At 40.9% G+C, this 26,678-nt stretch overlaps 1 protein-coding gene across 1 annotated transcript; it reads left to right on the top strand.

Moving 5' to 3' along the window:
- The first annotated feature begins 1,393 nt into the window (after window positions 1-1,393).
- On the top strand, window positions 1,394-25,250 carry LOC308285321 (kinesin-associated protein 3-like). Its single transcript, XM_080726036.1, is given in 20 exon segments — window positions 1,394-1,521; window positions 2,333-2,464; window positions 5,028-5,185; window positions 5,866-5,927; window positions 6,762-6,903; window positions 7,791-7,890; window positions 8,414-8,552; window positions 8,736-8,817; window positions 9,073-9,251; window positions 15,789-15,951; window positions 16,759-16,859; window positions 17,464-17,572; window positions 17,792-17,904; window positions 18,087-18,252; window positions 19,225-19,350; window positions 20,875-20,973; window positions 21,370-21,455; window positions 22,118-22,271; window positions 23,814-23,898; window positions 24,866-25,250. Coding segments are annotated over 20 exon segments (2,328 nt in total). The 5' UTR covers window positions 1,394-1,492; the 3' UTR covers window positions 24,969-25,250.
- Window positions 25,251-26,678: the final 1,428 nt, after the last annotated feature.

Below are 26,678 nucleotides of genomic sequence, written 5' to 3'. Positions count from 1 at the left end.
GGATACAGTGGACACGGATGGACACATAAAGACACACATTAGGGCTGTAGTATTGGAGACGATCTCAGTCTTGTATCCAGTCTTATAAGACCACATTTTTATTATCTCAGTGTCGTCTCAGTTTTGCCTGCAATTTTACTCATTGACTTGGTCTTGACTCTGTCTCAGGCCAAGAGGACCAAGAGGATTTATCGTGACAATAAGGATGCTATGTTTTTTCCTTTCATATTAATTTATATCTATCTATCTATCTATCTATCTATCTATCTATCTATCTATCTATCTATCTATCTATCGACAGACAGACAGACAGACAGACAGACAGACAGACACACAGATACACAGACAGACAGACAGACAGACAGACAGACAGACAGACAGACAGACAGACACACACACACACACACACACACACACACACACACACACACACATATATAGTTTCTGCCTTTCCCCTCCCTTTGTTCTTGGTTTAGGGCGTTTAGGTGGTTTTGAATACGGCAATGCTTGTCAGCCACAGTTACAGCTCTGTAATAAATGTTGTCCAATAAAATATTTTCTCCCTGTTTATTTCTATCAATGGATTGGCCCCTAGACTTGGTGTAGGGCTCAAGTTGAATAAACTTGCCAATGTTGTCTGAAAGCACAATTGAACACTAAATGGAATCACAACTAATTAAAGGCGAGAAATTACAACCATCATCATTACTTATAGAGGAAGAGTGAGCAATGCACCTGTAAAGTTGGATATTTTATGAAAATTGAAAAAAAAGCAGTTGTTTTTCAAAACTATGTGATATACATACACGGTACACCCCATTATCAGACTTAAATTTGACCTTCAACTTCTTGAAGGGCAACAAAAGTAGCAATTGAAATCTTAATTGACAAATGTTCAAGCATGTTCTAATCATGTATTGGCCATCTTTACATTAGGCTAAGATCAATTTCCATATATATAATATATATATATGTGTGTGTGTGTGTGTATGTGTGTGTGTGTGTGTGTGTGTGTGTGTGTGTGTGTGTGTGTGTGTGTGTGTGTGTGTGTCAGTGTGTGTGTGTGTGTGTGTGTGTGTGTGTGTGTGTGTGTGTGTGTGTGTGTTTTTCTTTTCTTTTTGACAATGTAGACAATTTCACATGGAGGTGCCCACTCTTCTTGTTACAGTAGGCCTACTATCCAATCTTCTATCTTGCCATCGTCAGAGAAAAGTCTGTAATCGAGAGACTACAGTAATACCTAACACCGATATAACTACAGTATGCCTAACACCAACAGTGGGAGGCAGCAAGTGCATCTAATCCATGGTCTATTCTGACGGAAACTCTGAAGAAGAAGCAGGATGGGATGGACGGACTCAAGTCGCCATGTTTGTAGTTTTTTATGGTAGTTGTTTTGGGTGGTACAGTGCCGTGATTTCCCGGGGTCGTGAGTCTTTTGGGGGATTTCATATTTCTAATTAATCCGTTATTTTCAGATTTGAAGCAGAAGATGCAGGATGACGCACGCTACCTCAAACGGTAAAACTATGATTCAATTTACATTATTCTCTCTTGAAGTTGACGTTAGTAGACGTAAGCTAATGTGCAAGAAAAGTGCAATGCATATAAAATCACATTAGGATTTAACAACTATCAATATTCCATCGTAATGATTATAACGGGTATTGACGATAACCGTGTAGCAGGTGTATGATCATGAACGTGGACGTTATTACATAGCTAATACTACGACTCGAGTGTAGCAAGCCAGCCATTCAGTGGCAGCCAGCTATTGATCTCGATCTATCTGGTAGTATATCGATTCGTTAACGTTATCCAGGTTGGTTGGCTGGCTAGGTAATGTTCGCTCGCTTCGCTTCATTGGATGAAACCATGAGCTACTGTAGCGAGTGATCCAACGTTGTGTAGTTTGCTTTGCTAGCCTTTTAGCCGTGTTGCTGCTGGTCTGGGACTCTGGGCGTGTCGCTGACATGTTATGGTATATAGCAGCACTGATAATCGAGGTTACACACAACTTACGTGTGTGTGTGTGCGTGTGCGTGTCTGTCGTCTGCACCCCACTCTGTGACTTCCCTCTTCAAAAGGACCCGAATTCCACTCACCCTGCTTTATCTCTCTGACTCTCTCCCTTTTCCCATTGTTTCTCATTTCTTCCCTACAATGAAATGAAGGTAGTCTGAATGGATGTACACACGCTGTGAGACATAAAACTGGATTCACTCACTCACTCACTCACTCACTCACTCACTCACTCACTCTCTCTCTCTCTCTCTCTCTCTCTCTCTCTCTCTCTCTCTCTCTCTCTCTCTCTCTCTCTCTCTCTCCTCAGTAAAGTGAAGGCAGGCAGTCTGGATGTCCATCCAACTGAGAAGGCCCTTGTGGTTCAATATGAAGTTGAAGCCTCTATACTGGGGGAGACGGGGGACCACATGCTGGGGGAACGCAAGGAAGGGCAGAAGATGTGAGTCAACTCCCTCTCGCTTAATGTTAAAGTCCTCCCATCTGTATTTGTCCTTCTTTCATTATTTAGTCATCTGTCCTTTCTCTCTCTGGTCAGGATTTGCACACATTTTCACAACTTTTCAAAATTAGCAGATCTACAAGCTCGCAGCGTGCTTAGTTCACCCCCAAAAGTCATTTTGGATCAGGAACATTTTGGAAAAACAATTTTTTGCCCTATTTGTGGAGATAAGCGACCGATTAGGGAGTCTTACTGGTTATTTAGTCATCTGTCCTTCCTCTCTCTGGTCTTGAGGTCAGGATTTGCACACATTTTCACAACTTTTCAAAATTAGCAGATCTACAAGCTCGCAGCGCGCTTAGTTCACCCCCAAAAGTCATTTTGCGGGTGAACTACTCCTTTAACTGTGCCTTTGGTCGGCTCCCACATTGTGTCAGGGCTTGGTGCCTGACACAGTGCAATGATGAGCAACAGTCCAAAAGAGTCCAACAAAGAGACACACTGATTGGCTTGGAAAACAATCAGAGTGTGGTTGTTGAGCCCATTGATCAAGTCTTTGCTATAGACAGGTTTCTTGTTTACAAACATTGAGACTAAATGCACAGCTGACTGTATCATGTAATCAATTCCGTCCAATCCCCAAACCTGTTGTTTTGGGGAGCGCTGGTTTCATTGGCTAATTTTGGTACGGACCCTGCGCAAGCATCTAGTTTTATCAGTGTAACGTGGACCAGAAACCCGTCTATAGTCACAAGACAATTTGAAGAACGTGTTATGCTTGCTCAAATATCCAGTAATCATGTTCTAAAAATGCACATTTCAAAATATTGGTAATGCTCCAGAGTGGACTAACCTAGAACTAGAGTCCTGTGGGGAATTATCGCTCCCAGCCCTTCTCGGTGCACCGTTGGGCCGGCCATTGCCCGAACTGATAGTTAATCCGGTTGTGCGTCACACACTGAGAATATGGACTCAGTTCAGGAGAACCTATAACTATGGAAATATCTCTTTGTTAACCCCCGTAGCCTCCAACCACTTTTTCGTTCCGTCATTAAATTACATAACCTTTCGTAATTGGCGCGGGAAAGGCATCAGAAATTTCAAGAACCTGTTCATAGACAGGGGTTTTGCCTCTTTCGAACAATTGGCAAGGAAATACGGCCTGCCTAGATCGGACCTTTTTAGGTTCTTCCAAGTTAGACATTATGTGGAATCTGTAATACCCGACTTCCCTGAAGAACCCAATACCAATCCCATAGACACCTTTTTATCTTTCGATCCGACGACAAAAGGCGCTATATCAATCCTATATGACACCATCTCCAATCTGAAATCCGCGCCATTGGACAAGATAAGAGCTGACTGGGAACGGGATCTTGGGCTCGCTTTATCGGAAGAAAAGTGGGATTCAATTTTTTCCTCTATACATAAATCCTCCCTCTGTGCCCGCCACTGTCTAATACAGTTCAAAATAGTTCATAGGGCCCACATCTCTAAAGCCAAACTTGCAAGCATGTACCCTGACGTGAGCTCTAGATGTGACAAATGTAACGGTGAAGCCACGCTTATACACCAATATTGGTCGTGCCCACGGCTACAGTTGTTCTGGAATGGCGTATTCGATACACTGTCCAACATTTTAGAGCGTGATCTAGACCCGGACCCCCTATTGGCTCTGTTCGGTACAGTCGGAACTGAGGGTCTTCCCCTAACACGGACAGAGAGTCGTATGGTTGACTTCACATTACTGATTGCTAGACGTGCCATTCTGCTTAAATGGAAAGATGCTGCCCCGCCCGGGCTCAATCAGTGGCTTTGCACTGTGATGTCCTGTCTGGAGCTGGAGATGCTGAGGTTCTCAATTGCTGGCTCTGAAAAGAAATTCTATAAGACTTGGAGCCCTTTTATGATGTTCTACCGTAATACCCAAATGGCGTAGTGTGGCGCTTACCTGCTCTGACCAACCCAACACGTAGCAAGTTCTGAATATCTATTCCGCTTCCTTACTTTCTCTCTTTTCTCTGTACTAATTTTTATTTTTTATTTCTTGTTTTATTGAATCTGGTGTGCAACCGTCCTGGGGATTGAGGGTGGGGGGAGGGGGGATAGGGGTCGGGTTTTGGTCTCTCTTATAATGATGTACTCAGAGATATCTACATGTGATGATGTATTTTTTATTGAGATTGTCTACCTGCCTCTGGGCTATTTCTATGTGAAAAATATAATAAAAAGATTTGAAAAGAAAATATTGGTAATGGTATAATCCCTTTCAATACAAACCCATTGTAACTTCAAACTCCAGTTTAAGCATGATAGATTCTTGAACCCGTCCTTGGTTCCAAAATTGAAAATAATAATCCGAGTACTCCCAAAAGCCTGATTAGACAATAAAATAATCACAAGTTTTTTTTTCTTTTTTTGTGTGAAATATCCCTTTAAGCTAAACCTTCGTTTAATGTTTATGTGTATCACACTGTGATACACGAGTTTGACCTTACAATGACAATTTATTCTGCCACCCTCCCTCTGTTCTTCTCCATCTCTGTCCCTCTATCTTCTGCAGTATCCGCGTGAAGAGTCTGTCTCCCAGTACAGATGTAGGAGCGTTAGCGAGGAAGGTGGTGGAGGAGTGTAAGCTTATCCCTCCATCTCGTCTGCCCCAAGTGGAGCAGCTGCTATATTATCTCCAGAACAGGAAGTCTCCCCCGGGAGAAGGCAAAGGTCAGTTTCTACTTTTCCACACTGACCACGACCATGTTCCATAATTCTAAGCTAACTAGTTGATGATAAACTCAAGGCCACGGGTGTGACTATACCCCATCAATTAGATTGACAAAGAAATAAATAAATACCAGTCAGCAAGGGGTCCCATCGGGAAGTTCTTCTCGCACACTCAGAGCCAAGGAACGCAGTTAAAAAGCCTTTATTGGACAACTGGCTATTACATATTAAAACAATAAAAAGCCAATAAAGCCGGCTTAAAAGCGGGCTTTATGATAACAGCATGATAACAGCTGATATACAGTACAAGCTCATCACAGCTCATTGCGGATGCGATGTGAGCTTGGACTTGGAGGTCTGCTGTTCTCTAGCCTAGTAAACTGACTCCTCCTGCCTCGGCCGTTCTGTGCACGCGACGCCGTCACGGAATGGAGAATAATGGCGAATGGTTTTACTTTTTTAGGTACAAGAGGCGGCCGACCCACAGCAGCCTTCACTGATGCGCATTACGTTTTTTCGATAAAGCCTCAAAATCCACCTCCTCCAAACACATAAATGTTTTGGCGAATATGAAAGTTTATTCGAATTTTTAAGTGTTTCCATAAAAAGATTTATGCGCAAAAGCCTTAATGCTTCATGGAAACGCAACTATTGACTGTTTGTTGTGTTCCTGTCTCCAGTGGAGAGGAGAGAAAAAAGAGTGGTGAAACCTAAAGAGCTCACCCCATTTGAAGGAATGGAGGTAAGAAGAAAGTTAAGCTTTTTGTTGCTTTAAGTGATTTTAGATAAATGAAGTTAGTTACTAATCATTGCTATAGAGTGTTTGTTCAGTAATAGTGGTCTCCCTATCTCCGCAGCTCTTTAGTTTTGCATTTTCAGGCCGGGATTCCAATTTTATCCAGAGAGAGAACTCATACAGACAGAATACAGGATAAACAAATGAAAATAAAATTGGAATGAAGCAGACAAAATAGGAACTGTAGCGCTATACAATTTAAGCTAATAAATGGGTAGACTACTCCCATAATTGGATGAAGTTTGCAACCCATCTGAATATGTATTTTCTGGAGAGGCAGAGAGACCTCTTTTGTTGAACAAATTCTATATATCAATCATTACTATCAGTTTAGTTATGCTTTTGTTCTTGATTTATAGTTTCAACTGCCATATTTGTAGCACCTGCTATGTCTAGACTAGAGGAAAGTGTCTGAATGCTGATAACTAAATGTTAATTTACTAATGTTATATACCGGTAGATGAAATTCCATCTCATTGTACTCACTGTATGGTACTACAGTAAAAAAGAAGCAGAATTGAAACTTATTTTAGGAGAAAAGACATCGTGGTTTGTTTAGTTTCCTTTAGATTTTGTTTCAGTATAACCTAGATTATATAGGATTATTAGCATTACAGCGTTATACTGTAGTTGACTAAAAGTGAAACTGCCATCTCTGTGGTCTGAACGTGTGTGTGTGTGTGTGTGTGTGTGTGTGTGTGTGTGTGTGTGTGTGTGTGTGTGTGTGTGTGTGTGTGTGTGTGTGTGTGTGTGTGTGTGTGTGTGTGTGTGTGTGTGTAGTTGAATGAGGAGGCCAGTATAACCAGAGTAGATGAGTATGTTGAGCTGCTATATGAAGGCCTTCCAGAGAAGATCAGAGGCTCTTCCCTCATTCTACAGCTGGCCCGTAACCCTGACAACCTAGAGGAACTACTGCACAACGGTATGTGTAGCCTATGTCAGTGGCGTGGTACTGCTGGTTTTCTGCAGGGCTCCAGTTTGCCTCCCAGTGTGTACCGCAATGTTATCTCTCCTTCTTTACGTAGCCTTGTTACAGTCTACCAATATAAAACCAGTGACGTCTGGTTCTCAATATGTTGGAATAGTAACTGAACATTTATGTATGAACGTGTGAAAAGACCAGCACTATATCCTCCCTGTCCGCCATGTGATATTCCTTTCCATTGGAGGACGAGTGACTGACAGGGTTTGTAATAACTAACAAGCGCTCCCTCTTCAATCGTACGCCTATGGAAAGAAATATAGCGTCCGGATTATGTATTACTGATGTAACCAAAGATAATGGCGTGAGGAGACACTCAGCCCATCTTGTCCACACGGCAACGCAGATACAGTATTTAATGAAAATCTTCACTTGTGGCCGGAGTTTTCCAAAAAGTCTGTTTTTACGGATCAAAAACGCGTTTGCATGTGTCAAACCCTAAACCATATAGAAAAAGCAAAGTAAAAAAAAAAAAAGAAATACCCATGTACGTGTGGACAGTGAGTTGAATATGACCTGGTCAGGTTGTTTAGGGCGGTGTCTGACTGTCCTGAGGAAGACACTTTTCTGGAGTCTACTGAAAGCTCAGACTGTGTCGCATCGCGACCACACCTCTTTCTCCTGCTCCAAAACAACTCGACCACACATCCACCTATTACAGTTGATGGTTTCCGGGTGTAAACATTAACACCCATGTCTTGAACGTAAAACATTGTACATTTCCTGTACCTGTTGCCCTGTTCGAGAAAGAATTATATCGCAGGCATATTGCACAGCATTCATAGCATTCAAGTTATTTTCATTATGTCGTTGATTTGTGTTTATAGAGGCAGCACTAGGGGCTCTAGCCAGGGTGTTAAGGGAGGACTGGAAACAGAGTGTGGAGCTCGCTACAACAATCATCTACATATTCTTCTGCTTCTCCAGGTATACACGCACATACTGAACACACCCTAGGGCAGGAGACAGTAACTACATCACTGCAATACTGCTGTTATGTGACGTGTACCAATGTTCAATATCCATATTTGTTCAAAAAGATCATCCTATGTTGTTAATTGTTTTAAAAATTAAAATATCATGGCCTAGAGTCAAAAGGCCTTAGACAGCAGTAAGCTTGCCTAAGCATGTCTAACTTAAGCTACTGTATGTTGTGCAACAACATCGTCGACTGACAGCACTGTCACAAAAAAAAGAAAAAGCCTCTCGCCAGGGGGAAGGAGTGCCTCAGGACATAGAGCTGTAACCAGGGAATCAGAAGATTCCCTGTTCAATATCGGTTTCCCCCAGCATCATGTTGAAATGTCCATTATCCAATGAATCCCTAACTACTCCGCAGGCGTTGTTCAATAGCTGCCCACTGCTTTCAATAGTTATGATGGGTTGCATGTTTGGCACAAATTCCAGGTTTTTGGCCAATGACATTTTCACTCTGTCCTCTCCTCTCCAGTTTCTCCCAGTTCCACACTGTAGTGAGTCATTATAAGATCGGAGCGCTGTGTATGAGCGTGGTGGAACATGAGCTGAAGAGATATGACCTCTGGCAGGAGGAACTACACAAAAAGAACAAGGCTTATATCCTTAATTTCTGTTCTTTTGGCAAGTTTCTGCCCTCATCTTGCTTTACCCTATTACAGACTGCCATTGATTGATTGATTGATTGATTGATTGATTGATTGAAGACTTTATTAGAAAAGGTACAGTTTCATGACAGTAACTAGTTCTACGCGTGTGTTCCTTAACACTGTTGTGTACGTGAGTCGGAACCAGAGAACGGCTCTCTGAGGCGAGATCAGGAGAAAGCCCACAGAAAGTACCACGGTCTTCTGGCTAAACAAGAGCAACTGCTCAGAGGTAAGACACACCTTGGCAAATGGATTTCATACTAGTGCTGTCTGACAGGATGCTGTTTTCTGAATAGGGATGCTTTACTGTGGCTATAGATGCTTTCAACATTCTATTTTTTTTGTTAGGAGAGATACGGTATGTCCTAGCAACACAAATTGTTCAATAGGCTAGCTATTTGTATACCATCTCCCCACTTGATCTTTTTCTCTTTTCTCCTTTTCTCCTCTCCATTTTAAACCTCTCCTTCTCTGTGTCCTCCAGTGTCTCTCTACCTGTTGTTGAACCTAGCCGAGGACACCCGGACAGAGTTGAAAATGAGGAACAAGAACATTGTCGGTCTGCTGGTCAAAGTTCTGGAGCGGGACGATGACGAGTTGCTGGTTCTAGTTGTGTCCTTCCTGAAAAAACTGTCCATCTTCCTGGAGAACAAGAATGATATGGTGAGAGACGGTGGGACATAACAGAGGAAATCATAGATAGACAGAATTGTAAGCAGGTACTAGGTCATTTTTTAGATGACACCTTTCGATGACAGGGTTGAACACATAATCCCCTTCCTGGACAATACGACCTAGTGGAGATAATAACACTAAACCTACGGTATGTAGGGGCAGATCAAAGAATAGGGAATTAAAAACTAATATTATTGACCGGACAAAAAAACTTTTGTATAGGAGGAGATTTACAGTAGCAATGACAATATTAAATAGCTGTTGAAGTAAGATGTGACCTGTCAAAGCACTTTTGATCAAGATTATATTTAAATATATGAAATAGTAACATGTATTTTACTCTTAATGTACCAACCAAATGAATGAGGAAGTAGTACCGGTTGAATCAGACTTTTGAACAGCAAGAGCCGTTGGCCGCCGCGTCCACGTCCATGGACGCGGCCGTGGACGCGTCCATGGACGCGGCCGCGAAAAAAACGTCCGTGGACGCGAGGCCGCGTCCACGGACGCAAACGGCCGGCCGTCCCGGCCGTGGACGCGGCCGCGGACGCAGACGGCCGGGGACGCGGCCGTGGACGCGGCCGTGGACGAGGCCGCGGCCGTGGACGCAAACGGCCGGCCGTGGACGCAAACGGCCGGCCGTGGACGGGTCCATGGACGAGGCCGCGAAAAAAAGGCAGCGAAAAAGAAAAAAAAAGGTGGCTATTGTATGTATTTTTTGATGGAGATTTCAAATATGACCTTCTTTTTTGCATAGGACAACTCTAACCTGCATCAATTGGTATTTTATAATTGCCAATTGTACCCCATCCATCTAAAAAACAAATTGGATGTCTATTGTATGTATTTTTTGATGGAGAATTCAAATATTACCTTCTTTTTTAGATATGACAACTCTAACCTAAATCAATTGGTGCATCAACCTACTTACTATCTATCTATCTATCTGTCTGTCTATCTATCTATCTATCTATCTATCTATCTATCTATCTATCTATCTATACTTCACCTTTAGTCCAGAAGAGAGTTCAGCCTCAGGAACTTGCACACATGGAACTGTGTCATGACTGTGTCATGGAGCTAAAACAGAGCTATGTTAAATACTCACAATGACTCTGATGGACCAATCAGGGTGGTGGTGGGGGGAGGGATCAACAATAGACAGAAACTGGATAATGCTTTGTTAACTGTCCCACCTAAGTCCCTGCTAGTCTGAACAAACATCACCTTCCCTCTCATAACACTACTACTACTACATTTATATAAAGCTGCTCTTGCATTTGAATTCAAGTCTGACACAAGTTAAGGTTAACTTAGGTAGTATTTCATTTCGCTGGCTTTTAGGGTCTGTGTGAGTGTGTAGGCTCACAAATTATTATAATTGTCATTAAGTGACTCTGAGATCTATCCATCCATCCATCCATCCATCCATCTATTTATTTATACTTACTGTTTACATTTTCTATAAATATTTATTTCTATATAAAACTCAGTTGTGTGGAGTTATTGTGTGCCCTTTCTTGTTGCTAAAGAGTCCATTTGTTCACTAGACATTAAGTCAAGGTTACTATTTTGAGTTGAAGCTAAGTGTTTTATTGCTTTGTGGTTTAACATGATTTAAAAGGCAAATTCATTGTTATGGTTACTTTAGAAGACTGCTTTTGCATTCATGAGTTAAGAGAGCCAAGCTAATTCAAAGAGTTAGGTTAAAGGAACACAAAACATGACCTAACTCACAGCTGCCATTGGACAGACAGTTACAACATACTCTTATCTTTCACAGAACAGACAATTATCATTTATTTTATCTATTTGAGACTATGTAGCTGCTCTAGGGGAAATAGAGCATTATATCAGCCTATTCAATTGATAATGACCAATGGGTGCCAGTTTCTAAGTAGTTAAAGCATATTAACATAACAATATATGTGGCCTAGACATGGATATTGCCCAATCAACTCGTAATCTACAGAAATGTCCACCACATCACACAGTATAAAACCTAGTAGGCTTAGTGGATTACCTATGTTAAATCATGTCAGGTTAGTTTGGTTCAAGGTTCAAGTATAATAATTTATGAGCCAAAAATGTGCACAAATGTACAATCACATCTAGGCTAGAATGATAACATAAAGTCCTGACTACTCCTTGTTATTGTGGTCCTAAATACTACAATGATTAGTTTGGATGCATTGCTTCTATCATGTCCAATTAAAAATAAATACATTACATATACAGAAATCTGCCTTCTCCTGTATTGTATTAGTGACATTCATTATAAATAGTAAAATAACAGGACAGAGCAAAAAAGGCCTCTGCAAAAAAGGCCTCTGCAACTAACCTAACCTAACACACACTATGTGTTAATGTTGATCAATATAATAATGTAAAAATACAAAGTTAAGTAGACCTAAGTAAGAAATAGTAAATACATTGTAATAATACATTGAAGGGGAAATGTAGGAAAACAAATGCAACTCAGCATTGAGTTGCAAACATTTTGCTACTCAACCCTTTCCAAATAATATACAATTAAGAAGTGGGATGTTCCACTTAGTAAGAGAAAGAATTAATGACATATATATTTTTTAAAAGCTAGAAGACTCACCTATTATAGTAACCATGTGAATTGCTAATAATGTTATGGGTCAGATGTGTAAAGATCTATCACATTGTATTGTTCTTTTCAGACTCAACAATAATAATGATGATGTTACTTAAATGCTGATCAATGTGTGAATCTGGCTCTTATCAGGTGTGTGTTTTCTCTCCCTGTCCTGTGCTGTCCTCAGTTAAACCAAGACAGTACTGTTGTGACCAATGTGGAAAAAGCCTTCAGCTCAATTTATTATCTCAAAGTAGACCAGAGAATTCATACCGGAGTGAAGCCATTCAGCTGTGAACAATGTGGGAAGTATTTTGCTCGTCTGGACAATTAAAAGATCATAAGCGTTCACATACTGGAGAGAAACCTTATTGTTGTGACCAGTGTGGGAAAAGATTTGTTCAAAAGGGGATTTTAAAAGAACACCAGAGAATTCACACTAGAGAGAAGCCCTATTGCTGTGACCAGTGTGGGAAAAGCTTTACTCGATTGTCTTATCTCAAAATACATGAACGAATTCACACAGGAGAGAAACCGTACAGCTGTGTCCAATGTGGGGAAAAGTTCAGTTTAACGGCTGCTCTGAAAGTACACCAGAGATTTCACACCGAAGAAAAGCCTTACTGCTGTGAACACTGTGGCAAACGTTTCACTGTAAAATCTAGCCTCGTACAACACAAGAAGATTCACACTTGAGAGAGACCTTACTGCTGTCACCAATGTGGGAAAAGGTTCACTCTGAAGACGGCTCTGAAAAGACACACTGGTGAGAAGCCATATACTGCTGTGTCCAGTGTGAGAAAAGGTTCAGTGATATTCATCATCTCAAAGCACACCAGAAAAATCACACTGGAAAGAAACCTTATTGCTGTGACCAGTGTGGAAAGAGCTTTCCTAGACTGGAACATATCAAAATACACCAACAAATTCACACCGGAGAGAAACCTTATATCTGTAACCAATGTGGGGAAAACTCTGTCAGGTACATGTCTACCGTTAGAGGCCACTGGCATGAGTGCCTTTTTAGCTCTGTTGGGGCTTGGTGAATGTACTCTGTTGTTGTTTTTTTAATTATTATCTTTGTAATGTATGGTCTTCTTACCCTGTGGGCCTTGAGCCTGTAATAAAGTATTGCTGTGCAGTGTGAGTGTCTGATTGCATGTGATCAGATAAAGACACAACAGAGGCCTTTTTTGCTCTGTCCTGTTATTTTACTATTTATAATGAATGTCACTAATACAATACAGGAGAAGGCAGATTTCTGTATGTATGTAATGTATTTATTTTTAATTGGACATGATAGAAGCAATGCATCCAAACTAATCATTGTAGTATTTAGGACCACAATAACAAGGAGTAGTCAGGACTTTATGTTATCATTCTAGCCTAGATGTGATTGTACATTTGTGCTGTTTACATTTTTGTCTCATAAATTATTATACTTGAATCTTGAACCAAACTAACCTGACATGATTTAACATAGGTAATCCACTAAGCCTACTAGGTTTTATACTGTGTGATGTGGTGGACATTTCTGTAGATTACGAGTTGATTGGGCAATGTCCATGTCTAGGCCACATATATTGTTATGTTAATATGCTTTAACTACTTAGAAACTGGCACCCATTGGTCATTATCAATTGAATAGGCTGATATAATGCTCTATTTCCCCTAGAGCAGCTACATAGTCTCAAATAGATCAAATAAATGATAATTGTCTGTTCTGTGAAAGATAAGAGTATGTTGTAACTGTCTGTCCAATGGCAGCTGTGAGTTAGGTCATGTTTTGTGTTCCTTTAACCTAACTCTTTGAATTAGCTTGGCTCTCTTAACTCATGAATGCAAAAGCAGTCTTCTAAAGTAACCATAACAATGAATTTGCCTTTTAAATCATGTTAAACCACAAAGCAATAAAACACTTAGCTTCAACTCAAAATAGTAACCTTGACTTAATGTCTAGTGAACAAATGGACTCTTTAGCAACAAGAAAAGGCACACAATAACTCCACACAACTGAGTTTTATATAGAAATAAATATTTATAGAAAATGTAAACAGTAAGTATAAATAAATGGATGGATGGATGGATGGATGGATGGATGGATGGATGGATGGATAGATCTCAGAGTCACTTAATGACAATTATAATAATTTGTGAGCCTACACACTCACACAGACCCTAAAAGCCAGCAAAATGAAATACTACCTAAGTTAACCTTAACTTGTGTCAGACTTGAATTCAAATGCAAGAGCAGCTTTATATAAATGTAGTAGTAGTAGTGTTATGAGAGGGAAGGTGATGTTTGTTCAGACTAGCAGGGACTTAGGTGGGACAGTTAACAAAGCATTATCCAGTTTCTGTCTATTGTTGATCCCTCCCCCCACCACCACCCTGATTGGTCCATCAGAGTCATTGTGAGTATTTAACATGGCTCTGTTTTAGCTCCATGACACAGTCATGACACAGTTCCATGTGTGCAAGTTCCTGAGGCTGAACTCTCTTCTGGACTAAAGGTGAAGTATAAATAAATAGATGGATAGATAGATGGATAGATGGATAGATAGATAGATAGATAGATAGATAGATAGATAGATAGATAGATAGATAGATAGATAGATAGATAGATAGTAAGTAGGTTGATGCACCAATTGATGCAGGTCAGAGTTGTCATATCTAAAAAAGAAGGTAACATTTGAATTCCCCATCAAAAAATACATACAATAGACATCCAATTTGTTTTTGAGATGGATAGGGTACAATTGGCAATTATAAAATACCAATTGATGCAGGTTAGAGTTGTCCTATCCCAAAAAGAAGGTAATATTTGAATTCTCCATCAAAAAATACATACAATAGACATCCAATTTGTTTTTTAGATGGATAGGGTACAATTGGCAATTATAAAATACCAATTGATGCAGGTTAGAGTTGTCCTATGCAAAAAAGAAGGTCATATTTGAAATCTCCATCAAAAAATACATACAATAGACACCTTTTTTTTTCTTTTTCGCTGCCTTTTTTTCGCGACCTCGTCCATGGACCCGTCCACGGCCGGCCGTTTGCGTCCACGGCCGGCCGTTTGCGTCCACGGCCGGCCGTTTGCGTCCACGGCCGCGGCCTCGTCCACGGCCGCGTCCACGGCCGCGTCCCCGGCCGTCTGCGTCCACGGCCGCGTCCACGGTCGCGTCCACGGCCGGGACGGCCGGCCGTTTGCGTCCGTGGACGCGGCCTCGCGTCCACGGACGTTTTTTTCGCGGCCGCGTCCATGGACGCGTCCACGGTCGCGTCCATGGACGTGGACGCGGCGGCCAGCGGCTGTCTCTCCTTTTGAATGACAGATAGGCAGGCGGCACTGAACGAGATGCAATGAGGAATGAATCGTTCTCTCTCTTAAACTAGGACTTCAAAAAGAAAAACACTTTGTTGCAGCCAGTCACTTTTCTGTAATTATCGCTACATACCGGTACAGTACAAGTACTGTAGGATGCAGAATAAATGCATTAGAAATAGCATTTTATCTTTAGTACAGAAACCAGCATATTTTAGAGAGGTATAAAAACTTGAATGGTCTGAAAGGGTCGATACATTTATGAAGGAAACCGATACTGTGAAAAGAATCAATCTGCCCACTAGAAACAGGTTTTGTCATCAAAGAAGGCAACAAGTTGGGATAACCTCCTGAAATAATTTACCTCACAATAAACTTTGAATGATAACTTGTTGTCCTGTCAGTATTGTACAGTATGTACTTATACAGTATACATCTAAATAATTTAAAATGTTCACTTATGGGTGACTCCCACAAGTGCAATTTCCAATGTGCATCCCTCTGTACAAACAGTCAGTAAACTGACTTGACTGGACTTGAAGGGCTTCACTTCTAATGTAACTCTGACTCCCTGTTCTCTGATTGGTGGCAGGCTGAGGTGGATACCGTGGAGAGACTAGCCCGTCTTGTACCGTGTGACCACGAGGACCTGTTGAATTTGACGCTGCGCCTGCTTTTGAACCTCTCCTTCGACACAGGACTCAGAGCCAAGATGGTGGAGGTCGGACTGCTGCCTAAACTGACTGCCTTACTAGGTAGGTAATCTACGGTTCATACTAACACGCTAACATTGTACTAGTGACTCAAGTAAAGGATACTGTAACATGCTACACAGCTACAGTGCTGGCATGGCATACTATACCCAGTTACACTTTTCCTGTCTTTTGATATTGGACTCATCTTTTTTGGACTTTTACTTGAAGGGCTGAATTTGTAGTTTTCTTATCCTGCTGTAATAAACCAGAGAACAAACTACAAAATCAGCCTAAGGGTACAGTCACACTGAAGTTTAATTCTACCCATGAGGGCAGATTCTGCCCAAGCTTTTCAAGGTGAATGGAGTGGTTACTTGCCATTTGCGGATTTCTGCAAACATACACTCGATTTGATATTGGCAGAATCCACGCTCATAGGTAGAATAAAAGTGCAAAACAAAGCATTTTTCTACTTTTTGTTCATGCACAAATTCTTACAAACCGTTTACTCCAGTAACAGTCACCTTACATTAGTATGTTATAGCAATCTATCTAACATACAGTATGAGCAAGATACCATTTAGAAATACTATAGCAGCAATAGCAACGGTTACCTTGTATGTTGGAGTGTAGTAGCAGTAGTAAGATCTGTTCTACATAACATTAAAAGGGTGAGAAAAGCTAACTAAGGCATTACCGTGTACAACATCATATAAAGAAAATTAGCAAAGAATAATGCATGAATACTGATACTTTGTTGTATAATGTTGGTTTTGCAATCTATACAGAAATTCCCATCTCATGCTGCTGCTATATCCTATAGTCTGCCCTGCCACAAATTTGAATGTTTTGTTTATCATTGTCTAGCTGATGAAAGCAACCGTCAGGTGGCCATGTGTATCCTATACCACATCAGCGTTGATGACCGATTCAAGGCCATGTTCGCCTACACTGACTGCATACCTCAGGTACTTATAAATTACTGGAACTAAACTTTAAGTAAATAATACAATATTGACGTTATACTTGTACTTGCCGGTGGGGCTCTTCTCCCTTGATGCTCCACAACAAATCTGTTCAAGGATGATGCAGATCGGTCTCTGAAGTCTGAACCCACAACCCCACCAAAGGACAGAGCCTATAGAAAATCAATTATTAACTGAACATGATATATCCAACATAATAATGCCAAGTCACTTTAATTAAGTCCTAAATCATAATGCAGGATGTATATCTGGGGGGGTGGTTTGGAGTTTGAAAGCTGATGAGCTGGCAGTGGTATAGCTGGTAAAACAGTTTTGATCATGGTAGTATGTTACATGCACTATTTAGTTGTTCAGCATTGGTTTGTATGTACCGAAATTATTTCTGGGAATTCCTGAACTATCTTATCGCAATGCTTAGATGTTGATTCTGTTTATATTGTTCATAATGTTGTCAAATATATGGATATACATTTTAAGTGTGTGTGTGTGTGTGTGTGTGTGTGTGTGTGTGTGTGTGTGTGTGTGTGTGTGTGTGTGTGTGTGTGTGTGTGTGTGTGTGTGTGTGTGTGTGTGTGTGTGTGTGTAGCTGATGCAGATGCTGTATGAGCATGGTGAGGAGAGAATAGATGCTGAGCTCATCTCTTTCTGCATCAACCTGGCCGCCAACAAGAGGAATGCTCAGCTTATGTGTGAAGGTATGCTTGTACTGTATGTATGTACTGTATGCTGTATGCATGCACGTCTGCTTATGTGTGTCTGAGTGTGTTTGTGGCTATGTTTCTAGGTATGCTCATCTACATGTGGGGTTTGAGCTGTGAGAGAGGAATGGGGTTGCATTGGAGTGAGTTGAATGTGTTCACTGTTGACTGAATAGTAGTCTTCAGATTGTTCCATTTCCCTCTTTCTGTCTCTAGGTAATGGGTTAAAGATGCTGATGAAGAGAGCTCTGAAGTTGAAGGACTGTCTTCTGATGAAGATGATCAGAAACATCTCCCAGCATGATGGACCAACCAAACAGCTTTTTATTGTTAGTTATCCCCAAACCCTTCCATCCTAGTATTGCACTATTACTCTTACAATCTACCTTATTTTCATAATCGATTAATCTGTCAATTGTCCTGTTATTCTTTGCTATTCTCTCTCTCTCTCTCTCTCTCTCTCTCTCTCTCTCTCTCTCTCTCTCTCTCTCTCTCTCTCTCTGTCCATCAGGACTATGTTGGGGACTTAGCAGCTCAGATCAGTGCGGAGGAAGAGGAGGAGTTTGTTCTAGAATGTCTGGGAACGTTGGCCAACCTCACCATCCCTGACCTGGACTGGGAGTTGGTGCTGAAGGAATACAACTTAGTTCCTTATCTCAAAGACAGACTTAAACCAGGTAAATTGCCACTTTTACTGTAACCAGGCATCCGCAAAAATTACATTCAGGATATGCCTCTATATATATATTACAGCATCACAATCAGATTGCCTAGGCATATCTCATTATCGATCCAGTGAGACATTCATGTCCGACACATTATTTATTTTAGATTAAAGAAATATATATAATTAAAAAAAACAGCCAAGAGCATGAATATAAGCACACTAACCATCACAACCATAACACATCACACCATGTCCTCTACCTATAGATCCTGGAAGGTTAATGGTTTAGGAAACAATGTTTCTTTGGCAGCCACCAGCAAATGCCAGCCGCCTGCCAACATTGTTCTGTGATTGCCCCTGCTTGGGGAAGATCACCAAGTAGACAGCAATAAAAGCAGAGGTGCTGTGGTTTTTGCACATGGTAACTAAGCACCATGAAGGCAGTGATGACAAGTGAGCAGTTTCAGACCATGTGCCGTAATCAGGAAATCCAGGACTTATTCATATCCTTTACTTTTAGTCAATATGGGTGTGAAATTGTATTAAAATGCAAAACATGTAAGTGGTCTTAACAAATCATACATTTGAATTTGTTGAAGCCCGCAGAAACCCTCATTCTGATGTCTGTGCGCTCTTTACTTATTGCCCAGTCACTCATATTAAATCTCCCCGAACAAATTGCCAGTGTATTTACCTTCTTCATCTTCACCTTTAGATAAATGGCAAGCACATGGAAAATTACACTTCATGTCTGGTGTCATCTGACTCATTCTTTAATAAGTCACTGTTTCCAGGTTTAAGTTTTAAGCCAAGGTGTCACTTTTCTCAATTGTATGCATATCCTACACAAAACGTGTGTGTGTGTGTGTGTGTGTGTGTGTGTGTGTGTGTGTGTGTGTGTGTGTGTGTGTGTGTGTGTGTGTGTGTGTGTGTGTGTGTGTGTGTGTGTGCGTGCGTGTGCATGTGTGTGCGTGTGTGTCAGGCTCAGCAGAGGATGACCTCATCCTAGAGGTGGTGATAATGATCGGAACCGTTTCCATGGACGACGCCTGTGCTGCCATGTTGGCCAAATCTGGCATCATCCCGGCCATCATAGAACTGCTCAATGGTAACAAAAACACACATACATTAGAGATAGGGTGGGTAACTATTACACAAAAACAGTTCACTATAGTTTTAGAACTGATTAACTGAACATTTTAAATAAATAATACATAATAGAAATCATAAATGATTTAAATTTTATATTTAATTGTGCCTCCCAAAATGTGTTGCTCTACTTTCTGTTTTTCAGTTTGACCGTCAACATTCAGACTGGCTGCACAGTAAATAATAATAGAATTACTTGGTTCTAATATGGGACGCGTGCTGCTTTTTCTACTAAAGGTGATGCACCAAGACTTTAGGTCTCTGATAGGACCACAGACAGCTATTATTCCACAATTGTCAGTAGAGTGAATCTTTTCCGCTCAAAAAATATTATAATTATTAGTGGTCCAGGCACCTAGGCTGGTTATCCAGCCCTTGCAGCTTCACAGGTTCCAGTCCCGATCCTGACGACCTTTGCTGCGTGTCGCCAACAATCACTCACATACATACACAAAACATACTGCAATAGCATAAATTCTTCTGCTCTTGACAATGGACTTAAATCCTTTGAAAGAAACGTGGTTTGTTAGCTCTGGCTCCCTCTGTAGGCTGTTTGAAGCACATGGTGCAGACAACTGAAGCAGTAGGAACCATCATTAGTGCAGTATCTATAGAGGGGTTTCTTGTTTACAAACATTGAGACTAAATGCACAGCTGACTGTATCATGTAATCAATTCCGTCCAATCCCCAAACCTGTTGTTTTGGGGAGCACTGGTTTCATTGGCTAATTTTGGTACAGACCCTGTGCACGCATCTATTTCTTATCAGTGTAACGTGGACCAGAAACCTGTCTATGTTTACCAATGTCTCCGCTTACATTCATGAAGGTGACCTAAGTAGTCAGTACTTTTACTTCTACTCTGCTACACCTCAGAGGCAAATATTGTACTTTTACTCCACTACAATTATTTGACAACTTTACTTACTAGTTACTTTTTAGATTTTGATTATTATAACAAAATACACATTAACCACTTCAGCCCTGTATACTTATGCTTGTAGATCTTCTATTTTCAAAAGACTTTTATACATTTGAGAACTGGAAATGGCACATTCTGCATAATGAGTACTTTTACTTTTGGTACTTTGAATACATTTTGATGCCAATAATTTGGCAGCAATGTGCAACATAATAACGCAGCAATGTGCAACCACCTTTACTGCACCAAAGGTAATCAACAAAATGTACTATAAAACTGGTCAAACATTGATCAAATATTATAAGAAAGAGGTTGTGAGCTAGTAGATCTGCTATTTTCACAATATTTAATTGTGGAACCGAGTCAAACTACCCGTAAATGTAATGCCTCGACTCCTACATTCCTAGTGCTTGTCAGGGTGGGGGGTCCCCAGTTCAAATATGATTATTTTAGGGGGTCGCGGCCTGAATAGGTTGAGAGCCTCTGGTCTATATCAGTATCAGATTTGCTACATTCCTATGTAATCACTTCCTTTTCCTGTTTGTGTGTTTCCTGTGTGTAGCCCAACAGGAGGACGATGAGTTTGTGTGTCAGATTGTGTATGTCTTCTACCAGATGGTTTTTCATCAGGCCACACGTGATGTAATCATCAAAGACACACGTATCCTTCCTGCGATGCAAATTGCTTACAGTACATTTATGTCTGGTCAATAAGTCAATAGGCTTTTACCCCTGTCAAAATGTCGTAATTTCCCATCTCTATTGTTACAGTCATTGTTTTATTGTTAAATTAAAATTACACAAAGTCACTAAAAAGTTAACATAGTCACACATTGACTTTGTAATACTCTCATTCTCTATCTGCAGTATTTTATTTGTCTCTCTGTCTGTCTCACTCTCTCGCTTTCTCTCTCTCTCTCTCTCTCTCTCTCTCTCTCTCTCTCTCTCTCTCTCTCTCTTTCTCTTTCTTTGAGTCCAATTTCAAACAGTGATTTAGTGTGGGGTTAAGAGGTGTTCATTGTGATAGGTTTGTTTTCCTAAGCCCCTCTCCCTCCAGAAGCCCCGGCCTACCTCATAGACCTGATGCATGACAAGAACGCTGAGATCAGGAAGGTCTGTGACAACACACTGGATATCATTGCTGTGAGTAACACACGCACGCACGCACGCACGCACGCACGCACACACACACACACACACACACACACACACACACACACACACACACACACACACACACACACACACACACACACATTCACCAGTTCTGTCATTGCTATAAAACTATAATATATTGATATATATGGTTGCTATAGGCAACACGTTATTGTTCCCAGATTTTTCATGGATCATAGCTTATGAATGGTATTTTTGTACCATAAAGCGTGTTCAGATTTTCATCGATTTCATTGATAGATTCATAGACAGCACTGTCATTAGTCTATGTTGGATTTGTGTTAATGTGTTTTTTCAGACCTAAATTTGACCTTTCACTCCAAGCCTATTTGCCAAAAATAGCCGATCTAAAAGCTCACAACGCAAGGCGTTGGTAGATCTGCTATTTTTGGCTAAAGTTCAGGCCATGATAGCTTGTACATCTACTATGTTTGGCTAAAGTTCTCCTCTGAATAGGGATGTGAGGGTTCAAGTTGTTCATTTAAAAGAATTATCCTCTTACAAAAAGATTTGGAGGACCCCCTGTAGTAACCGGACCCCCTGTTGAAGACCTCTGTTCTACTTTCTCTCCGCTTTCCTCTTTTCCTTCCCTCCTCCCCTCCTTCCGTCCATTCCTGGTCACACCCCAGGAGTATGATGAGGAATGGGGCAGAAAGATCCAGTCTGAGAAGTTCAGATTCCATAACAACCAGTGGTTGGAAATGGTGGAGAGTCGCCAGGTGGATGACGCTGAGCCGTATCTCTATGACGACAATGACAGGGCTGATCTCTTCTACAGTGCTGGTACACACACACACACACACGCACGCACGCACGCACACACACACACACACGGTCATGGTCATTGGTCATATAGACTCTGCACACGGTCATGGTCATATAGACTCTGCACACGCTATATAACAAGAGGTTCTTTACAATGGTGTTGCCAAAGATAACTGATCTACAAGCTAACAACATACGGAGGTGATTGCTGTTGCAATGGGATAAACCTGCAGCCCTGTCACACCTGGTACTTCTTGATATAACTCCTCATAAATACTTCCTGTTTTTACTGCTAGTTTCAATGGTTCTCCAGTGGTTCTCACCCTGGACTTGAACGTGGTGGGGCTATTATACTAAAAGGCCTGCAGTGGCTCAGGAATAAAGTGGCCACTTGGCAATAGGAAGGTTCCCAGTTCGATCCCCCAGAGTTACTGTCGCTGTGTACTTGAGCAAGATGCTGAACCCTAATTGCTCCCGGTTCAGATGCTGAACCCCCTAATTGCAGGTTCGTGCCTTGCATGGTTTCCTCCGCCATCGGCGTGTGAATGTAATCAATCTCTGTAAAACGCCTTGGATAAAGGTGCTATATGAATGCACCATTTACTAATATAATGTTATGTTTTCAGTCATTGTCATGTGTCACATGATGGAGTATTACGCTCTATATAGTCCCCCCAGGAATCCGCGATTCCGCGATCACAGAATTTATCGCGGAAATCGCGACCACCCGCGGATTTCTTGGCCATTCGCGGACTTTTCTGACGGCCGCGGAATAACAGTCGCGAGTGGCAGCAGAGCGGCGGGAGTAGTCATTACTACTATTATAAAACAACGTGTACATGGTCTGGCCAGTGGCCACCTTCATACAGAGCCTGGGGGAATAGCTTAGCTTCCCTCCTGCTACTGCTGCTAGCTGGATGGTCCGGTCCCACATTCGTTCCTGACAGAAACTGTCCCCTGAACTATAGTTCCTCTATGCCTCTATGGTCCTGGCAATAGCAATGCTAATGCAGAAGAGAATAAATAAATATTACACACCCATACTTGGTAGTAGGTAGGCTATCCTCTAAAATGTGGTTACTTTGGGCATGGATGACAATATATTAATATAGATGACAATAAGTAATTATTAAAAACAATAGCAATTAAAAAAATAATAGATTTAATATTAGATTTTTATTCTCAAAAATGATTATTCGAACCACTAATTACAATTAATTGTAGCTATTTCATGAAGGGTCTTACTTGATTGTTAGAACTATATATTTTTTAGCTTGATAACTGGTCATTTAAGGTTGTTTTTTAATGTCCACGGAATCAAGAAATGTTCTCCGCAGAATTCCGCAGAATCAGGATTGTTCTCCGCGGAATCAAGATTTTTTCTCTGTGGATTCCTGGGGGAATATAATGTTATGTTTTCAGTCATTGTCATGTGTCACATGATGGAGTATTACGCTCTATACAGTTGACATCCCTGAAGTATCCAAGGAATCCAGCCCTATTCCATCAGTAAATGTTCTTGTGAATTTATCATGTTTACTATATGTGGTGTCCTTCCAGATGGCATCACTCCAGCAGATGGTTCGGTCAGTCCAGATTTCTACCATGATCTACAGCCTCAGAACGGAGACTCGCACCTTGCTGGGTGAGTTAGCAACATAAGCCTATACCATACCCCACACTAAAAACGTATTCACACTAGGGCATTAACCAAAGAATCGACAAATCGACTCAATCGACTTGATTACATAAGTCGACTCCTATCAGGGAAAGTCGAAAGTTGAAAAAAAAGAAGAAGAAAAATAGACATTTGAGACTGCAAGCCTAGGTGCCTGTTTCATGTAATCAATTCCCCAAATGTGTTATTTTGGGGACCGCTCAGTCTCAGCACATGTTTCAGTTCATTTGTACCTCCTCTTTGTTGGCTGGAGAGACGTGTGGTACGCTCCTATAGCGAGACATTTAACTCCACCCGGCCGCCGCGACGGACAGCATTGCGCTGGGAACAGCTGACTGAAGGTTACAAGCTTCACTGCTTCACTCGATACAGTACAAGTCACTCACATTGCATCGCGGATGTGCCCGTTATGAGAGCTTGACGGTCTGCTATTCTCCGCACTCAAAACCATGCAGCTGCTGTAATCATAGATGCGTTGCAGTGCGACACACTGTGAGCTTGTAGATCGTCTATTTTCAAATAGCCTGGCTATAGGGCTAAAGGTAGGCCTACTATGTTTTATAATATAATAATTTATATTGAATGTCAGTTGTCAAGACACAGATCTTTAATACTAGTTGCTCAAGTTGAACAGCAGTGTCAGTTTGGTTTCTCTGTTTACTAAAGAGCTAGAGTGATGGGGAGACCCCTGATACAGAATAAACACTCTACAGTCAGCAATGTTAACTATTAAGAACAAAATATCAATACATTTTATATAGGAACTCAAGCTGAGTTCCCATACAACCCATACGTATTACCAGAGGACTGGAGTCATTTACTGTAACCCATATTACAGAGCACTTGTGTCATTTAACCCATAATCAGTGTACTTGTTGTTGTAAAGAGCCTAATTCAGTAGTATAGTTCTCATTCAACTGTGGTGTCGTTCCAGAGATGTCAGTGATGTTTTTGACCAGACCAGCACTTCTCCGGGACGACCAGCCACAGCCTATGGCTTCAGACCTGACGAACAGCCTTACTATCAGTATACATAAACAAACACACTCGCACATCTTACATTCTATGTGGGTCAAATGCTATTAGCTTGCATTCATTCCTCAGTGTTTGTCATTGCACACCTCTGAATAGATAATCACATGTGTCTATAGCTATTATAGCTGATGCTTGCATCCTCCCTAATCAAACCCTTCCCTATAAGCATTTTATGCTTCAATCATCATATTTTCATAGTTTACCATAGCTACTAAGATAGTCGTTGTAAATGTTGCCATAGCTTGTAAGGTAATGATCACCTATGCATCATCTGTTCTTATCTGGAGTAGAAATGACAGGGCAGGGTAAATTACAGCTCACAAATCATTGTGCTTGCAAGCCAATCTCTGAATCGTTCATTCAACCAGAGACTGGTGAGAATCAAAAAGCCTTTGTTGTGGGACCTGGGTGGAAACAATTTGGAGATTTAAAACATTGCATTGCTGAAATAATGCAAAGACTTTATGGTGGTCCGTAATTGGGATGGCATCAGGATTGTGTTCAAAACAATAGTTGTAGGTGTGTCAGCACCTACGATCAATTTAGATTGATCGGTAGGCAGCGATCTCAGATCATCTGGCAACACAACACTATTCATTCATGCACAGCAAAAGCAACATCCATGTACTTGTTGTTGAATGAATTGTTCATATGGGTCATTCAATGTACAATAATTGTACTGTTGAAATCAACAAGGTCCCAATACAATGTTTAATTAGCTAACATAGCCATATACAAACTGTAACATAATATGTTACAGTGTGTACACAATGTGTAACATAATACATTACAAATTGTGTACACAATGTAGCTCCAGTTACTAAAACAAAATCACAGCTTGTGTCTGAAAATGGACACATAATGTCGGTGATGGCTGTTCCATTGGGATAAACCTGCCATCATGTTATACCTGTTACTTCTTGATACTCTTTATAATGTCTTCCTGTATTTATTGCTAGTTTCATATGACCAGTGGTTCTCAACCTGGTCATAACTTGAATGTGGGGGAAAAAAGTATATGTTTACAGTCATTGTCATGTTTCGTATGTGACATAATCACCACTTACAGCCTAAAAGCTCCTAGTTGTTGATGATCAAGTATAAACGTGAAGTGAACAATTAAACTAAGAATCATTACTTAGTGTCACAGTTGCATGCCAGTGTCAGGGAGTTACAGGCAGAGACTGCTCATTTAACACAAATCTATTGCATGTTAATTAAGACAAGTACAGTTCCACACAGTCACCTTTTGTTACCATGCACTATGATGTGTAGATAGCGAGTAGATATTATCTTATACAGTTTACACCCAGATTTATACTTAGTTGCACGCCGGTGTTGCACGCTCCACCGTCTTGCAACACCAGCACGCAATGGAGTATAAAATAAGTATAAGAGTTGTTGTATATGGTTAAATTGTGGGTCTTATGTTACTACTGCGTTACTGTATCTAAAGCCGGTCCTCTGAATACCATATTTACAGAGATTGAAAGTAAATAGTTACAAGTACTCTTGTTTCTGTAATTAAGTATAGCTTTTTCATCTACTTTGTACTTTTTTTAAAGTCAGAAAATGTACTTTCACTTGAGTAGATGAACTTTTGATGAAGTATCGTAACTACTTTGCTTGATTGGGATTGATTGGTTGGTAGGATGGATTCATATTGAAATGGTTACGGTCAGGATGCCACATTGGCTCTTTCACAGTGACTG

This window comes from Nannobrachium achirus (assembly GCF_963921795.1).
Source record: "Nannobrachium achirus genome assembly, chromosome: 5".
In the NCBI taxonomy this organism is placed as follows: Eukaryota; Metazoa; Chordata; class Actinopteri; order Myctophiformes; family Myctophidae; genus Nannobrachium; species Nannobrachium achirus.
Note: the sequence above shows the minus strand (reverse complement) of the source record. Positions and strands in the feature narration are given on the sequence as shown.